This window comes from Phytophthora infestans, genomic scaffold, assembly GCF_000142945.1.
Source record: "Phytophthora infestans T30-4 supercont1.5 genomic scaffold, whole genome shotgun sequence".
NCBI lineage: Eukaryota > Oomycota > Peronosporomycetes > Peronosporales > Peronosporaceae > Phytophthora > Phytophthora infestans.
Window position 1 is genome coordinate 2,714,343 of NW_003303754.1, and position 13,037 is coordinate 2,727,379.

A 13,037-nucleotide genomic window follows, 5' to 3' on the forward strand; every position below is an offset into this window, starting at 1 on the left:
CTACGAGCTCGCTACACTAGCACTATTAGTGTATCAGACTCAACTATTTGTCGAGCCCTCCGATTCGATCTCAACCTCACCAGGAAGGTGCTTACGAAGCGAGCGCGGGAATGTGTACCGAGGGAGAGCCGTGAGTATGTTGCTCGACTCTTACCGTACTATAGCGGTCCAGACCAACTCGTATTCATCGACGAAACTTCGAAAGATGGGAGGTAAAGTATTCTGTGTAATGAAGGTTACTATGCATTTAATCTAATTTGCTTGAGTTTTGTATGTTTAGGTCAGTTCTTCGTCGGTATGGATGGTCGGCAAGAAATACTGCAGCTCACGTTACAATACCTTTCAGTCGTGGAAAGAGAGTGTCAATTTTGGCCGCGATGGATGTGAAGGGCTTTTTTGGGTGGGGAAACGTGGAGGGAACATTTACGCGTTTAGAATTTCATCACGTGTTTAAGGAAAAGATTCTCCCGTTTCTCAATCCATGGCCTTTGCCTTGATCCATTGTAATCATGGACAATGCCAAGATTCATATGTACAAAAAATTGCAAGCTTTGATACACGCTACTGGAGCTCTGCTGTTTTTCCTGCCTCCGTACTCACCAGATTTAAATCCTTTTGAGATTGGCTTCTCGCTTCTCAAACGGTGGATTCAAAGACACGCTAATATGGCATTTCGTTAAGATCCTCTCGCTGTTTTAAAAGTGGCAATGTATAGGTGCACCAAGCAGAAAGACGAAGTCGGAGAGAATTTGTATAGTCATTGTGGGTACATGTCAAGCGAGATAGCGATAAAACAGTAGCAAACAGTAAAGGTGACTTGTCCTACTCTACTACTCCATATTTGTATCGGTATCACTCATGTGTTCTTCGTCTTCAATGTTGGTCGCTGGTGCCGGCGTGTCTGTTTGTGTTGGCGCTCTAAACGGAGATCGTAAGCTATAGCTCGGTAGTCCCAGCGCCTCTCGTAGATCACTTACGTTCACATGTAATGGCACAGGAACACCATGAAGCTTAACGCGCACGACTCGATACTCACCTGCGCTTTGCTGTCGCTGTTGTTCTTCCATTGCACTATTCATTGCTGCTTGCTCGACGTCAATGTGCTGGAGCTGGCGGAATGTAACACTGTCGGGTACTTGTAATGGAGTCCCTTCAGGCAATCTTGCGTGTGTGATGGCCATGTATCGCTCCGTCGCAGGCCCAGCGTCAACCTGCTGCTCTCTCAGAAATGCTGCCACACGTGGCATTTGCTCCTGAATACGGGCAGCACTAGCTCGACGGAGTGACGTCTGAGCTTCAGGCTTGGGTACGTACACAAAAAGCTCCATCTCAAACCCTGCTTGCCCATTACGCCTCCGTTTCGCCCTGTTCCAGACATCCTTTAACTGTGTAAGAAGAGCCGCTGTGTCTTGGCATGCAATCTCAAACTGATTTTGCTTGGCGTTATTGCTAGGCTTCAGATAGATGTCGAATTCAGGTCTCCATTGTCCTGGCAGTTTGCTCTCGAAATGTTCTTCGACTTTTGCTTGCAGGATGCTGTACCCATCGGATACCTTGTACAAAAATGCTGGTGACACCGGAACCTTGTCCCGACACGCAGCGAAGGGTTCTCCATTCTTGATGCTGAGACGACAGGACAGTGACTCTGGCAGCGGAATATTCTCCATTTACAGCTCAGTGTTTGAATCTGATGGTTATTGTAGTTGTGAATCGCTATCCTCCGCTGGTAAACTGCATATAAACACTCCCTTGCCTGTACACTGTACAACAACGTCCTCGCATTTACCGCCCCTCTTATCTTATTCACACCGCTGGTAAACTGCATATAAACACTCCCTTGCCTGTACACTGTACAACAACGTCCTCGCATTTACCGCCCCTCTTATCTTATTCACACAACGCGCTGCACTTACCCGTAGAGTGTGAGCTAAACCATAGCAGCCGTCTCGCATTACCTTACCATTCTTATCCATCGGCAACTTGTAACGGTGCCACCGCAGACCACACTACACAACACGCCAACACGCCAAATAATACCATCGAGAGGAATTGAACCTCCACCCCCCGAAACCAGGACTCTACCGTTGAGCTACGTTGGTGCTGAAGCGTAGCTGTGAGCTGTGTTGTGTCTTGGTCGGGCGTAGCTTGGTCCGCACGCTGTTTGATCTTGACCCGGTGAAAGCTTGAATGGGAGCCACGTGTGCGACATACAGAGCGTGCCTGTCGCTCATTGACGTATTTCGGTCAATCACATTAGCCTCGAATTAAGATAAATATTACGGCACACCGTTACAGATTAAAAAGCCCTTTTTAGATCAAGACTCCCTTCGGAGCTAGTTATAAAATGCGGCAAAACGACAGAAAGGCACAATACATGTACATGAACAACGCTTTACACAATTTTCTGACGAGTTCGCTCCTTCAAGGCAAAACTTCAGAAAGCGAAGTACTATTATTCTATAGTATTATATAATACGTACTTATGGAAAGTATAATCCGAGTACATGAGTTTTAATAATGTCACCATTTTTTTTAAAAGAAAAGGCCTCACAGGGTGATTATGGTACGATGCCCAGAAAAGCATACTTGTGTCAGCTAAAGAGCTTACTGTACTTCGAAGTACTTTGAAGTACTATTGATATTCATTACTACTAAAGTTTTAGAAATACTAATACTATTTTTAAGTTTTAAATCTAGATAGTTGTATCCAGAATTTGAAAAGGTTATCAGTAGTAGCTATCGCGAAATACTATAATCTACCCCATAGCTCCTATTATAACCTTCACGTCCGGTATTATGATACTGTACTGTGAGCATCAGTCACTGACTGGCAGTCAGCAATTGGAATTAACACGTACGACACTCTCTTTCGTCCACATTCCTGTTGACGCGCTGAGAAGGGTCCCAAGAAGCTGTTGGAAACAAAACTCGTGTTTTCTATTTTCTATTGCGAACAGTAAAGTAAAAGAGAGGCAAGTCATGCGAGACCCGATCCCATGATCACACTACTATTCAGCAGTGAAGCTGAACTCTTCCAAGTCGATCCACTATCCATTTTACCACGTCGAGGTTGGAGCTCTTGTCATACTCAAGTGACCATGAATCTCTCGCTCCTGTTCACCCTTGTGAAGTGTGGAGGAAGAGCCAGGACTGCGCCCAGATCAAACCTGAGGCTCAGGTGCCTCCAGGACGCGATGCTCGCGTCCAGAAGCCGGACTTCGACGGACCATTGGCTGGCGAGCCGCCAGCCCCATGTTACTGCTAATCCTACCAATATATGTTACCGGGGTTTTTCCATGTGCTGCTACACACTCGACAGCTTGCGCCGTCAAGAGCAAGCAGCAGCACTCGGTTTTCTCCCCTGCTGGACTTTCAGTTCCTGCAACTTACTGTTGCTACGACGACTTCCTTCATCACAATGGTCACCACTCGGCGTAGCCGAGGAGCGACCATCACTCAGGTTATGAGCCCAAGAAGGAGAGCTGGAAGCCCAGTCCGGAGTACGCAGAGCTCGCGCGCGTCCGACGAGTTGCAGTTGCCTGCAAGAGCAGACGAGACAACGTCAGACGAGGCACATGCGACGTCACAAGCGTGACAACCCCGAGTTGAGCAGCAACTCGAGCTCTTATTGGCCCAATTCGGTACCGTTATGACTACACTGACAAATCAGCAGCAAGTGCAGAACATTCCAGTGGAAGCATCTACCCGACGCCCACAAAGGCAGCTCATTCAAGAATTCTCAGCGGCTCGAGCACAACCGCAGCGAGTGCCGACGCCGTACGGGCCCCGCCGAGGAAACCCAAGCACAGAGGAACTTACCGCCGGCGCCAGCACGCGTCAGAGCGAGCCGCCAAGAAACCCAAGACCGTCCGAGGCCGCAGCGCAGCCAGTCCAGACCGAGGCCGGGACCGACTCCGCTACGGACGAGCCCATGGTTGGAGACCACAGATGCACGCGGTGCATGAACCAGAGCGGACACGTGCAGTTGAACGCAAGACTTACCGATACCAACTACCAGACGTGGCGCGTCGAGATTTGCTCCATTCTCGACGTCGCACACCTCTTGGACCCCATCATGGAGCGCGAAACGATGGCAGACCAACGTAACGAAGGACAGCGCGGCTGTTTCAAGCAACGACTGCGTGTTGCTCAACGTGAACTTACGATGGGACTTAGTCAAGAGCTACAGATGCGATTTACAAGTGTTATTCAACGTGCTGATCCTATCGTACTGTGGCGAACACTGGAAGATCATTTTGATAGCCATCCTGGAGTAAACAGCGTGTTTCTCAAGCGAGATATGCTGAATCGTCGCCTGCAACGTGACGAACGACTTGACGATTACATTCGTGACATCGACGACTACCAACAGAGACTTCGCCGCGCGAACAAGCAGCTGCCTGAGCAGGAAGCCGTCTCTATCCTATTGTCGAATACAGTGGGTGGGTACCCAGCGGTGGTAAACGAACATGAAGTACGTATTGGACGTGATGAGTCCATTACGTGGGAGCAAGCGATCGAGCGCCTTCGACTTGCTGACCACTCACGCCAAGAGACTGAACTATAGCAAGGACGTGGTGGAGGTGGACGTGCCGTCCAGCGAGATGTTGCATTTGCTGGTGGCCGTGGCGACGGACACAACGACGGAAGAGGACGTCGAAACTCGAGCAGCAGCCAAGCACGAGGCAACAACAACCGCAACAATCGTCGCAGCCGCAGCTCATCGCCGCGTGGGCGGAACAAGCGGCAGAAGAGCAAGAGCTCATCCAGTGCGAGGGATGACATCGCCAAGCGAAAGGCGAAGACGAAATGCAACACGTGCGGAGAGCAAGGACATTGGAGTGGCGATCATGAGTGCCGCCAGCGTGGCAACAATAACAACAACAGCTACTCGAGCAACCCGCCGCGCAGGATGATCGATGTGGTTACTGTGAAGACAGCCAAGTCGACTGCACCGACTCAAGCTGAAGGACAAGAGCATGTACTCGCGGTGCGTGACAACTTCAACTACAAGGACAAGGACAAGGACCAGGACATGGTGGAGTGGGTGTTGGATAGCGGCGCGCAGACCAACGTCTCGAGCGACCTTACCTTGTTTACGGAGCTACACGAAGACTCAGTTGCAGAGCTAGTCTTCGGCAACGGCACAACCGAGCGCGCAACTGTGGGCACAGTGCTTATGCAAGTGCTGAACGAGCACACGGGCAAGATCGAGGAGCACCTCCTTGATGACGTGAGCTACGCCAAGTCGGCTGCCTACAACCTGATCTCGCAGACCTACATGCAATTCAAAGGAAACTTCAAGGTGCGCGTCTCGCATGATCAGAAGACTACGTGGCTGGTCAAGGACACATTGAAGCTGCGCTTCAAGTACATCCGAGGGATGTACCGCATGTGGACGCCACGTCAGAGCAAGAACGTGATGAGCGTCAAGGCCAGTGAAGCGGAGAACCCCATGACGTTGCTGCACAACCGCATGGGCCACGTAAACATGGAGACTATCAAGACTATGGCAGGAAACTATAACTTTGGCATCAACATGCAGTCGAAGAATTTTGCTCTCTATGAATGCATTCCATGCTTAGAGTCAAAGACGAAGCGCATGAGCTACAAGCGCAAGCCGTCTCGTTCTGCAAAGCCCTTGCACAAGCTTTGTGTCGACCTATGCAGTGTTGGAGTGGATACAATATCGAAATCAAACCAGTTTCTATTGATTATCGACGAAGCTACGAGATACAAGTGGGGATATCTATTAGCCTACAAAGACGAAGCCACGGAGCTGATTCAGAAGCAGATTCGCTGGATCCAGAACCAGTTCCCGAAGGCGACCATCAAGATGCTGTTCTCCGATGGTGGTGGCGAGTTCGTCAACATGCGGCTCGAGACCTTCTGCAAGGACCTCGGCATCGACACGCGTTCATCCAATCCCTACAGCCCGCAGGAGAACGCTATCGTGGAGCGCACGAACCAGACCGCTATGCGGCAGGTCAGATCTTTGTTACAAGCTACGCAAATGCCTGTTTCATTATGGGGAGAAGCCTTCCTACATGCAATTGAGACGCTCAACAAGACGCCGACGCCGGTGTTGAAGGACCAGCAGTCCCCGTACGAGGCCCTGTACGGAGAGCGGTCAGACCTCAGCGTGCTGCGCACGTGGGGGTGCTTGGTGCACGCGCACATCCCTGATGATTCTCGGCAGAAAAAGGAGAAGCTCACTCCAAGGACGCAGATGTGCTTACTACTTGGCTACAGCGAGAAGACCAAGGGCTATAAGCTGCTGAACCTGCGCACAGGATCAGTGACGACGTGCAGAGATGGAAACATGAAGGCGCATGAGAAGTACACGGTGAAAACTGTGTATATTGAGCAACTTCTTGCAAACACCTACGTTTACGGAGACTAAGACTTACCTGCGGAGATCCCGATCGTGCCGATCCAACCGACAATGTCTACGTACCTGCAGCTTCCTGCAGAGCTTGCAGAAAGGCGAGTAGCGGAGATGGCGAAGCTGGCCACTGCTGGTGAGAGCCATGACCAAGGTGTTGAAGTTAAAGCCGAGTCTGCGACTCGAAGTGATGACCCACAGCTACCAAGCGAGGACGCTAAGAAGCCAGCAGCTTCAGTGGGAGGTTCCAAGCGGAAGAACACAAAGGGCAAGAACAAGGCGAAAGCATGTGCAAATCGAGTGGGAGCTTCGAAGGCCAAGGACAGTCGACGTGATGCTCACGAAGACGAGAACTGGGAGCCATGCACGACGCAGAAGTCGTCGCCAGACGACAGTGCAGCTACGTCGCGACCGAAGCGGAAGCGACAACCATCCGCCCGACTCAAGGACTACGTAGTGACGAATGTGACGAAGCAGAACGTCGAGGATGTGCAGATCCCCATTAGTCACAAGCATGCGGCAAGGTTAAAGAAGTGGAAGGAGTGGAAAGCAGCGATGCAAGTTGAGATGGACTCACAGCAGCAGCACGAAACTTGGGTGCTCGTGCGACGCACGGAGGCCAAGGGCAAGCGTGTCATTTCGTGCAAGTGGGTGTACGCGCTCAAGAGAGACTCTACGGGCCGGATTAAGCGATATAAAGCTCGACTAGTGATCAGAGGCTTTCTACAACGCATGGGCATCGACTAAAATGAAACCTACGCACCTGTTATCAGATTTGAGACGATCAGATGCGTGATCGTATACGTGCTGCAACGCGGATGGGCCATCTTGCAGCTCGACGTCAAGACCGCGCTCTTGTACGGTGATCTCGACGAGGAGGTCTACATGGAGCAGCCTCCAGGCTTCGGAGAAGACTCTACGCGCTACGTATGCAAGCTACAGAAGAGTTTGTATGGGCTAAAGCAAGCGCTGGAACAAGACATTACACAAGTTCCTGACGAAGATCGGACTCGAGCGCCTCGACTCTGAATACGGACTCTACGCCAGGAAAGTGGGAGGAGAAGTCACCATGTTGCTCACGGTGTACGTCGACGACCTACTCTCCTCGGCCCTAGTGACATTTGCGCTAAGGTTGCTAAGCAACTCAGTGAGGAGTATGAACTCACATCTCTCGGACCAGTCAAGTATCTACTAGGCGTGGAGATACTGATCGACAGCGAGCGTCGACATGCGGTATTTTGCCAGCGGCAACATATTACGGAGGTGCTAAAGCGATTTCACATGGAGGGTTGCAACGCGGTTGCAACACCGGAAGCGCTGCGCGCTGAGGTGGTCACAGATGCGAAAGATGACTCCCCGCCCCCGTACCGAGAGCTCGTTGGTGCACTACAATATCTGGTCTCAGCCTCAAGGCCGGACATTGCGCACGCTGTGCGTAATCTCAGCAAGTACCTGTCCTGCTTCGACCACACACACTAAGCTATGGGAAAGAGGGTGCTACGCTACCTGAGTGGTACTCAAGACCACGGCTTAGTGATGGACATTGTTATTGGGAACGACGTCAAGCTGACGTGTTACACCGATGCTGACTACGCTAATGACCCTGATGACCGAAAGAGTGTTAGCGGGTTCGCGACGTTCGTCAATGGTAACGTGGTTTCGTACGGATCAAGAAAGCAAGAGATTAACGCACAGAGCACAACGGAAGCAGAGTATATTGCCATGAATGAAGGCACTAGAGATCTACAGTGGCTACGTGGACTCTGTGAAGAACTATGCTGGGAGTTCGCGACTCCGGAGATTATCGGCGATAACAAGTCGTGCATCTATCTGACTGCCAAGCCTGGCAAGCACAGCAAGAACAAGCACATTATGAACAAGTTCCACTTGGTGCGCCACCTCGTGGAGAACGAGCAGCTACGGATTCGCCATGTTGGCACCGACGACATGATCGCCGACGCGATGACGAAGCCATTGCCGAAGGACAAGTTCGAACATTGCCGTGATGGGATGAAGGTGCTGCGCATCGACCGTCAGCAAGGCTCAGCTCGTTCAGTGGGAGCCAAACATCATCGCCATGCGTGAATGCAAGCTACTACTACCAGTTCATGCATGCGAAGGACAAGAAGGAGGAAGAGCGCTACCAAGGACGAAGCGTCGTGCTGCAGCGCAGCTAGAAGATGCCAAGGACATCGTGGTGAGCTCTACAAGGTGATCATGTTGAAGCTGCGCTTCGACTAGATCAAGTGGGAGTGTGAAGTGTGGAGGAAGAGCCAGGACTGCGCCCAGATCAAACCTGAGGCTCAGGTGCCTCCAGGACGCGATGCTCGCGTTTAGAAGCCGGACTTCGACGGACCATTGGCTGGCGAGCCGCCAGCCCCATGCTACTGCTAATCCTACCAATATATGTTACCGGGGTTTTTCCGTGTGCTGCTACACACTCGACAGCTTGCGCCGTCAAGAGCAAGCAGCAGCACTCGGTTTTCTCCCCTGTTGGACTTTCAGTCCCTGCAACTTACTGTTGTTACGACTACTTCCTTCATCACAATGGTCACCACTCGGCGTAGCCGATGAGCGACCATCACTCAGCCCTGGCTGTCAGCTCTTTTGCGGTCGCAAGCGGAGAAACCATCACTAAATCGACCTACAAAGGCACGAGCGGCTTGCATGACATGGCCAAGGCGTCTGGAAAGTACCTGGGTACGGCAGTGGACCAGGACATGAAGGACACCGCAGCACTGAAGGTGCTTAAGAACATTATGGACTTTGGAATGCTCACGCCCGGTAATGCTATGAAGGTACGCTTATTGTGCTATCAACAAATAGCTCATAAGCTTTTACTAACGCAGTAGTTATATAGTGGGATGCTACGGAGTACACGCAGAACACTTTTAAGTTCGACGGTGGCGATGCAGTCGTGAAGATCGCGAAGGAAATGGGTGCTCAAGTGCGTTGCCACACTCTGCTCTGGGTATGTTGAAAAATAGTTTTTTATCAGCTAAGTTCTCCACAATTAACACGTTATGCTTGTTTTGTAGCACTCACAAACCCCTCAATGGCTACAGACTCTAAGTAAGGCGGAGATGCTCAGTGCGTTAAAGAACCACATTACCAAGGTTATGACGCACTTTGGAGACTCGTGCTACGCTTAAGACGTCGCCAACGAAGTCATGGGCGACAACGCACAGATGCGCGATACATTTTGGTACAAGACGACGGGAATGGAGTTCTTAACGACGGCGTTTAAGACAGCTAACTCTGTTAAAAAGTCGCTCGGTCTTAAGACGAAGTTGTACTACAATGACTACAACACCAACACGATCAACGCGAAATCTACCGCTGTGTTGAACATGGTCAAGAAGCTGATGGACGAGGGAGTCGTCATCGACGGCGTTGGCTTCCAGTCCCACTTCCAGTATACCGACAAGTCGACAGCCGCTGACCAGGTGGCGAACTTTGAGCGCTTCACAGCCCTCGGATTGGACGTTGCTCTTACTGAAGTGGACGTAACGGCGAGCTCGAACTCGCCGTCGGCAGAGGAGCAACAGCAGCAGTCCAACGTCTATAAGAACACTGTTGCAGCTTGCAAGCAAGTGAAGCGCTGTGTCGGTGTGACGATCTGGGGCTACGTCGACAACTACTCGTGGCTCAAAACTAAGGCCCCGCTGCCGTGGTACCAGCCAGGAGGAGCCAACACGGCACTGGTGCGCAAGTCTCTGTACGACGGCATTGTCGCTGGCTGGGGCGGCGCTAAGAATTCGACGCAGTCTTCAGGCTTTGCTCCTGGAACGGTCAAGCCTGCAAACTAAGCCACACACTTTCGTGGATGTGGAGGTAATGATGCCGTAATAAACTTTTCTTGTCTTCTCCCTTTACTGTTGGCAACTTGACGATTGGCCACACGTCAGAGCATGATCATATCTACATATTAGCTACATGAACATTTTGCCGACTTTAGCCGACATAATGAACCGGTAGCATGCACATGTATCAATGCAACTGAACATGTACAGTCGTGCTCCTCCAATTCGGCAGGGCGGACCATATCAACAGTGCCAGGGCATAAGTGCACAACATAAAGCAAAAAACAAACGCAAATCCAGTGCACTGATATTTTATTTGTTAATTCAGTACCAAATATACGCCAATCTTCTGCATAATCTTGGCGTCAGACGCGCGAGTCGCGGGCGCGCAAGAGCGCTTCCGGTCGCGATAGGCGTCCGGCAAGGCGGCAACTTCCGCGGATTGCTTAAGAATACTCTCGACGGTAGTGCGCTTTACTGCTTGGGGCCCCCAAGTTGGGGGGTCTTAAAGCGCTCCGTTGCCCAATGAGCAAGTTCGGAGTGAGAGCATGCAGGATCTGACTTGTGCTTCCCGCACAAAGACTGCTTTTGTGTGACATGTAGGAGGAAGGGCGATGTCCCATTGTATTTGGCGGTAAAAATTAAAGTGTGTGTTTGTAAGAAGACGTCCGATCCAAAATTTAAAATCAGATCGATGCGGCGTGTCATCCCTCGGCGAGTAGGAGAAAACCGTTGAGGTTAACTGCTAGGGTGGTGATGGGCAAAGGTAATTGCGCATCCGATTCGCGTAATCATAAAATCTGGCAGGGTATCGACTGATACCGGTGCCGAATTGGAGGTGCACGACTGTACATGTACTGTTCACTGTATTACTGATCTGAGGTAGGCTGGATTTTTCCATGTGATGTTGCTCCATTCATAATCATTTGGGCCAAGTCGGGGCTATAATCATCAAAGCTGCATCGTCATCTCCTCACTTTCACAACTGCTTCCTTTACCAGACTACAGCCGTCGACGATGAGCACAGTCAACTCGCCCAAGGTGTCGGAATTCGAGCGCCCTCCGATCATGGAGCACTTCAAGCAGTCCAAATCGACCAGAAAGCTCAACACTCAGCCGAGTATGCCCATGCTTGGAGCAGGAGGCAAACAGCTTTCACAGGACACAGTGCAGTGGGAGCCAACGCCGGACCCTGCCACCAACTACGTGAGGAACGATCAACCGCCTCAGACGCCGTCAAACGATGCACATCAAAGCAACTCGACAACGTTCAGTAAACTCGGCTCGCTGCTCTGTTGCAGGCGACGATGAGGTGAATGTACCAACTACACTGTAAGAATCTCCGATAAATCGAGTTTTTGCGTTACCAAATAAACTTCACGAATCGAAATCAGCTTTATTTTTTTCTGTAGATGCATTTAGTGGGATTATGTGCACTTGCATGGACACTTTCCACACGTGTGGTGCTGCTCTCACCACGTACAGGTAAACACTTTACACCGTTCAGTCATGCCACGACTAATTATGGTGTAGCCTAGACTCTAGGTTTGAGCACAGATTTTTGGAATTTAGCTGCCCGCTATTTAAAAACCACTCGCTCAAATTTCAATAATAGAATAAAGTTACGTTAAATGTGCAGTCCAAAACCGGTGTTTTTGCTTAGAATTGATGAGGCTTCTAAAATATAGTGTCACTAAAAGGGCGAATGCACGACTACCTTCGAAATTCGACTAGAGTAAACGGTGTAATTGCGTACAAATTTTTTATTCCATGTATTTTTAAAGTAGTTTGTTTTTCAGAAAGTCAGTGGAGCCACAGGAAACTCCACATGTCCTTTTCCGAGCCTGTCGAAGAACAGGGAAGCTGATGTATCGGTTTCCCTCGCACTGCGCAGCTCCGAGTCGCGGGACCGCAAAGCGATTTTTTTGGCTTGATTCGACAACACACTTAGAAATCCGAGTTTGATTTCTAACGGGAGATTGTCAAGAGGCTTGGGATGGTGCTGTCGAAATTGGTCGATAACCTCGTCGTGGTTTTAATTGGGTACGTATTGTGCTTTCTACTCAAAACTTGACTGCCTGATTTATTAATCACCCGCGCTGAATGGCCTATGAAATCGTTCATCCTACCATACATCATACGGAAACATTACATGCGACAGGTTTCCTTCCACACACTGCATCGGCAACGTTTCCCGTGTCAGTAAGCGGTAATGGATCTCCGATCTAACGTCTCGTCTGGTAGCGCAAGAGGACCCCACCAGCGGGTGCTGCATCAGCTGATGGTGCACGCTGTGGTGGTCGAACACGTGTATCGCCACATTCGGCCCGTGTATCTCCATATCCTGAGCGTACTCGGACGCCAACGGAGACTTCACCGCCCCACCCAGGTCCAATACGACGGCGTACACCTCCAGACCGAGAAGCACTGCCAGCGACCACGACTAGGGCATACTCAACCCCGGGTCCAGTGTCATCTGCAGCCCAACGAGCGTCACTTCTTGGAGCAGCAAGATCACCTGGTGAATCAGCTCAAGCTCGACCTTCTCCAGCCCCTGGTACAGCTAGACAGCCGCGGACTCCACGTTCCACACGACGTCGAACATCACCCCGAGCTGCATCTCCTGTTGGTCAACCTGAGCAGCAGATACCAGCATCCCCAGCGGACGCTACTTCGCATCAATATCAGCTTGTGGTTCAACCTAAGTTGCAGCTGGTGAGTTTTGACCAATCATATCTAAGTGTTGATTTTTCAGACTATCCGTCAATCACCCTCGGTATCCAATTTTCACTGGAATTGACAATATTATAAATCTAAAAGTATTCCAGGTACCGATTATTGTCACGAGT

At 50.6% G+C, this 13,037-nt stretch overlaps 3 protein-coding genes across 3 annotated transcripts; 2 read left to right on the forward strand and 1 right to left on the reverse strand.

Moving 5' to 3' along the window:
- Positions 1–830: 830 nt before the first annotated feature.
- PITG_04271 (uncharacterized protein) lies at positions 831–1,667 on the reverse strand (the record flags this gene model as incomplete). The annotated part of the gene is made up of 3 exons (XM_002905878.1): positions 831–1,031; positions 1,095–1,502; positions 1,578–1,667. 3 exons carry the CDS (start codon positions 1,665–1,667, stop codon positions 831–833), a joined length of 699 nt encoding a protein of 232 aa, XP_002905924.1.
- Positions 1,668–8,955: 7,288 nt separating this feature from the next.
- Positions 8,956–9,508, forward strand: PITG_04272 (glycoside hydrolase, putative; the record flags this gene model as incomplete). The annotated part of the gene is made up of 4 exons (XM_002905879.1): positions 8,956–9,183; positions 9,246–9,360; positions 9,424–9,457; positions 9,502–9,508. The coding sequence occupies 4 exons, from the start codon at positions 8,956–8,958 to the stop codon at positions 9,506–9,508; spliced, it is 384 nt and encodes a 127-aa protein (XP_002905925.1).
- A 47-nt stretch (positions 9,509–9,555) lies between these two features.
- PITG_04273 (endo-1,4-beta-xylanase, putative) lies at positions 9,556–10,194 on the forward strand (the record flags this gene model as incomplete). The annotated part of the gene is made up of 1 exon (XM_002905880.1): positions 9,556–10,194. The coding sequence occupies one exon, from the start codon at positions 9,556–9,558 to the stop codon at positions 10,192–10,194; it is 639 nt and encodes a 212-aa protein (XP_002905926.1).
- Positions 10,195–13,037: the final 2,843 nt, after the last annotated feature.